The sequence below is a fragment of the Juglans regia genome, chromosome 14 (assembly GCF_001411555.2).
Source record: "Juglans regia cultivar Chandler chromosome 14, Walnut 2.0, whole genome shotgun sequence".
NCBI classification, from domain to species: domain Eukaryota; kingdom Viridiplantae; phylum Streptophyta; class Magnoliopsida; order Fagales; family Juglandaceae; genus Juglans; species Juglans regia.
Genome location: NC_049914.1, coordinates 9,595,997 through 9,601,018, shown reverse-complemented (window position 1 = coordinate 9,601,018; position 5,022 = coordinate 9,595,997). Strand labels below are relative to the sequence as shown.

At 36.7% G+C, this 5,022-nt stretch overlaps 1 protein-coding gene and 1 non-coding gene across 3 annotated transcripts; one reads left to right on the top strand and one right to left on the bottom strand.

The window, feature by feature from the left end:
• Nucleotides 1–375: 375 nt before the first annotated feature.
• On the bottom strand, nt 376–449 carry TRNAV-AAC. The gene has a single exon. It is a non-coding gene; the product is annotated as a tRNA-Val (tRNA).
• Nucleotides 450–504: 55 nt separating this feature from the next.
• LOC108992972 (THO complex subunit 4A-like) lies at nt 505–4,459 on the top strand. Of its 2 annotated transcripts, none has more exons than XM_018967706.2 (5): nt 505–806; nt 988–1,116; nt 2,380–2,448; nt 2,533–2,714; nt 3,936–4,459. In XM_018967706.2, exons 1-5 carry the CDS (start codon nt 636–638, stop codon nt 4,108–4,110), a joined length of 726 nt encoding a protein of 241 aa, XP_018823251.1. In that variant the 5' UTR covers nt 505–635; the 3' UTR covers nt 4,111–4,459. The 2 variants fall into 2 exon arrangements, with proteins under 2 accessions (XP_018823251.1, XP_018823252.1); XM_018967707.2 differs by lacking the exon at nt 3,936–4,459 and adding an exon at nt 3,175–3,226 and having other exon boundaries at nt 519–806.
• Nucleotides 4,460–5,022: the final 563 nt, after the last annotated feature.

Genomic DNA, 5,022 nt, shown 5'->3' with positions numbered 1-5,022 from the left:
ATTTTGAGATTTGAAAAAGTTAAATTATTTATTATATTTTGTGTAAAAATTTAAAAAATTTATAATAATAAGATGAGATGAGTTGTGATTATTTCTCAATCTAAACGGGATCCCGTCAATAAAAGGTTGTAACACTTCTCTTGTTTGTTGGCACATCGATTGTGAATAAAAAAAGAAATTAAAAAGATAGAATGGCGTCATCCGGATTTGAATTAAATTATTTATTATATTTTATATAAAAATTAAAAAAAATTATAATAATGAGATAAAATAAAATGAATTGAGATGAGTCTAGTCAATAAAAGGCTGTACAATTCTCTTGTTTCTTGGACATCGGTTCAGTTGTGAATTAAAAAATAAATTAATAAGATAGAATGGCGTCGCCCGGGCTCGAACCGGAGACCTTCAGTGTGTTAGACTGACGTGATAACCAACTACACCACGACACCGTCTTGTCCGAGTTTGCTCGAATATTAAATTTCTTTAAAAAGTTAACCTAATAGTAGTAAGACCAAACCTCTTGAGCTCGTCTCGATTCTGTGTCCTTTGACTTATAGCCCCTCCTCCCCAATCTATCGACCCCTTCTCTCTTCTCTCTCTAGCTCGTTAGGGTTTCGGCATCTCTCTCTACAAAAATGTCGGCCGCTTTGGACATGGCCCTCGACGACATCATCAAGACCAACAAGCAGTCCGGATCCGGGGCCAGAGGCCGTAACCGAGCCTCCGGTACCGGAACCGGACCCGGACCCGCTCGCCGCTTCCCCAATCGCGCCGCGAACCGTACGGCTCCTTATGCACCCCCTAAGGTGATTTAGGTTTCCGATCTGTTCTCTGTATCTCATTTTCTCATACTTTCGTCTCTCCCTTTCGTTCGTTAGTGCTTTCCCGCAAGTCCTTCACTTTTTCGTAAAATTTAATCATTTTTTAATTATCCTATTTGTTTCGACTCGTTCTCAATGTTGTTCCGTCTGGTTGTTGTGAAAATAGGCGCCGGAGACGACATGGCAGCACGATTTGTATATGGAAGAGAATTTGGGGCGGGCCTCTGCTATAGAAACCGGGACCAAGCTATACATATCCAATCTTGATTACGGTGTTTCGAATGAAGACATTAAGGTACTTTTTCTAATTTATTTTTGGTGATAAATTTCTCGTGCATGTGCTTTAATTTTAAATTTTGAATTTTTCTTAGCCTTGCCTGCTTGATTTGTTTAGTCTAGAAAATCGGTAAATTACGCTTTTTTCCTCCCTGTAGTATAGGGCTTCATTTTACCAATTTCAAAAGTGTCGCAACGCTTTTATAAAATCCGATCTGCTCCATCTGTTATTATTTTTCAAAGAAATTTTTGGTCCAACAACTTGTATCTTTGTTACTTGAGATTCGCTCCATGAGACTTTTGTTTATCCTGTGCTTAATAGTTGATAGTATAATCTTAAGTTTTTTTTTTTAAAAGACCTAGTTGATAGTATATTCTTAACTGTAGTTTGATGATGGCGCTGTTCTAATGTTTAACATTTTTCTCATTGGATGGTGACTATTCACTATTGCCTACAATCATAGGTTTTAATATAAGTTTGGTTTCTTTGGAAAGCTTACTTGTAATGCCGTCTTTTTTTTTTGGAAACATATGGAGAGGATGTGGATGGGTATCCCATGCTTTTATAAATTTTTGATAAGTAATATGAAATTTTACCAAAACAGGTAAATAGGCATAGCCCAAGTGCCCAGGAAGTATACATAAGAGAACACCTAGTTATAAGTTAGGAGCTAGAAAGTGATACAAAAAATTCATGTAATTTAGAAGGATTGGCTGGATTAAAAACACTGGCAGAAAGCCCAAAGAAATAAAGTATGGAAAAAGAAACTTCTAAGCTCATCCAGAGAATGTTCCCTATCTTCAAAGCTTCGACCATTCCTTTAATACACAGCATTAGACCATGCATTTATATTTTAGAAGGATTGGCTGGAAACTTCATTTTTTTTGTTTAGATTGTTGAAGCCCCATTCGGCTGCGCATTATACATGTTAGAGATCAATACCTTTACTAACATAATTTTGCTTGCAAGGATGTGGACTGGATGCCAAATTTTATTTGTATGATGTCCTAAAAAACTCACGTTTCCTGATATAAGAGCAATTTTTTGTTATTGTTTTAATCTTGTTTTTTCTGAGTTCATGTTTCAACTTTCTGTGTATTGTTTGGCTACCTATGAAATTATTTTGATCTCGTCTGAATATTAATTCTTTGTGGTACTTCTATGTCTGTTTTTGTAGAATCTGGAGATGCATTCTTATAATAGATGCTATATTTTTTCCCTGTATAAATATGAGGTTATCAGAATTACATTCTGTTTTTAATCTTAATCAATTATGTGCAGGAACTGTTTGCCGAAGTTGGTGACCTCAAACGTTATTCAATCCATTATGACAGGAGTGGGAGATCAAAGGTATCTGGTCAAGTCTGGCATAAGTATGTCATTCTGATGAATTCTTTCTGTCCTGCTGTAGTTTAGAAAAACTCTTTTTCTTAGGGAACAGCCGAAGTAGTCTTCTCCAGACGAGCAGATGCTGTTGCTGCTGTCAAGAGATACAACAATGTGCAGCTTGACGGGAAACCAATGAAGTTAGAGATCGTGGGAACAAACATTGCAACACCTGGTGCACCTCCAGCAACTAATGGCACTTTTGGAATTCCAAATGCGATCCCAAGAGGGTATGCACAATCTGAAACACATTTGTCTACTTTTGTTCTCATATTTTGTTCTCTTGTTTGTTATGCTTTGGATGGTATATCTGGTATCATGATTATCATGTTTGCTATAATTGTGGCCTAGCTACTTGTTTGTGATATTTATTGTTTTTTATACTTCTTTAGCATTTCCCCTAGTACTTCAATTATGCTTTCTTATCCTTTGTTCCATCCTACTTAGAATGAAAAAACAACTATTTGGCACTCTCAGTTAGAGTTCCAGCCATGGTGGTTTGTCGTAGCTTAAATTTTATTTTCTGCATAAAGGATGCATTGTTCTCACAGTTAATTGGATTGAAAATAGGACTATCCGGCTGACAGTGCTGAAGAATGATTATGACAGTTAACTTTTCAGTCGTATCACTTAATTTTTTATGTATGCATGATTTTGATTCTGTTTTTGGTGTGCACATTGTTTTTGTAGTGACAGTGTGCATTTTGCTTATGTAGCAACTTGATGGGAAATGTACAAAGTTTAGAGGTGATTATGTTAAACTGTTGTTTATAAACTGTAAAGCAATCTATTACACATAATTTTTAAGCATCTTCTGTGTATTCTATGTAGCTACCTCATCATTTCTTTATTTTATATTATTGACATATCCTAACCTGTCACATGCAAAAAAGACCTATTGTATTGTCTTTATTACCACAATAAACCCACTCGATTTTTTGACATTAAGATTAAGAAAGGGTTTGAAGACAAGAGTTCTCTTTACATTCGTGATTATTAATCCAATGGAGGAAAATAAAGGCTTTTCATCTTGATAGTGGTTATTGATTTCTCATTACTTTTCTGACATTCCAATGCTTAACTCTTCTACCATTTTAGTATTACTTTTCCAATGAAGAAAAATGATTATTTATCTTACTGTAACTATTGACTCGTTATTTACCCCGTTTCTTCCTCACCTCTTAACCATTCTACTTTAGTTATTCCCCCAGTCGACTAGTTATTAATATTTTCTGTGGCCTTCACAAATTGTTATCTCCCCTCACCCCCTTTTTTAACTTTATTTATAATGGTTAATCCACCCTGAAACAATGTTGAATGTCTGATGCTAGTATATGTGTTGCGCTACTAAAATAAAAAATAGAACTTATCTGAAGTATGTGTTGTGCTGCTGATGGAAATGATATGATATTGCTGCCCTGATTAATGTGTTCAATTTGGTTAATGAGCAGTGGGCAAGGTAGGGCTGGTGCAGCACTTGGACGGCCACGTGGTGGCGGAGGTGGCCGTGGTTTTGGAAGGGGTCGTGGACGTGGACGGGGAAGAGGCCGTGGTGAAAAGGTATCTCAGGAAGATCTTGATGCTGATTTGGAGAAGTATCATGAGGAAGCAAAGCAGAATAATTGAAGGCGTTTGTCATGTTTTATTGATTGGTTTTTACACTTCTGTGGAAATACTTGTCAAAACAAGAACAGTCTTCTGTGGAAATTTCCTGTTTGGTGATGCAACCTCTTCTATTTTGTTTGTCTACCAAAATCCTGCTTAGAGAGAAGAGGAAAAACTACCGTAGAGAGAACTGTTAGATCTTTGTTCTAAGGAGTGTGGGCGTTTAATGTCAGTTGCTCCCTTGACTTAATATAAATTATTTGGGTTGACGGACAGCTGTCAGTGTGTAATCTGAACTGATACTTTTGGTTTGTTAGCATATTTAGTCCCTTCCTTTTCTTCATTCAACGAATCGGAGTTTGGAAGCGAAGCTATTTTCTCTCTGGTTACTTCATATGCAAAGAAAACTGTGGCTGCAGTGTGGGAGAATTGAGCCTTGCTGAAATCACCCACAGCTGCAACTGTGACTGCATCATAAAACCGACTTCAAATTGAGGTAGATCTCTATATTTTCCCTGCTCTCTTATAACTGTTATAGTTTTATCCCATGTTCATATGATGAAGTTGATTTAGATGTGAAGGTTTTTGTGTGGTAGAGTTATGTGTCCTTTATATTTTGGCTCAGTGAAGTGTTAGTTCCCGTGTTTATTAGTATGGATCTTTAATGTATCATAGTGGATCATGTGGAATCCAGTTGCTTCTGTTCAACTTGATGCCGTGTTGGTGGGAGACATGGGTGTCAATACATAAGCAGCAGGTTCGACATATGTATGGAACCTGGGTGAACTTTTAAGAATTGCATGAGTGAACAGCACTGATGTTCAGAATCACTAAGGCTTCTTTGTCTGTGCAAGGAGTTTTTGTATATGCCTTCTTCGTTGAAGATAACTTTGCCAAACTCTGGGAAGTAAACAGTTTTGAAGTAATAAGCTC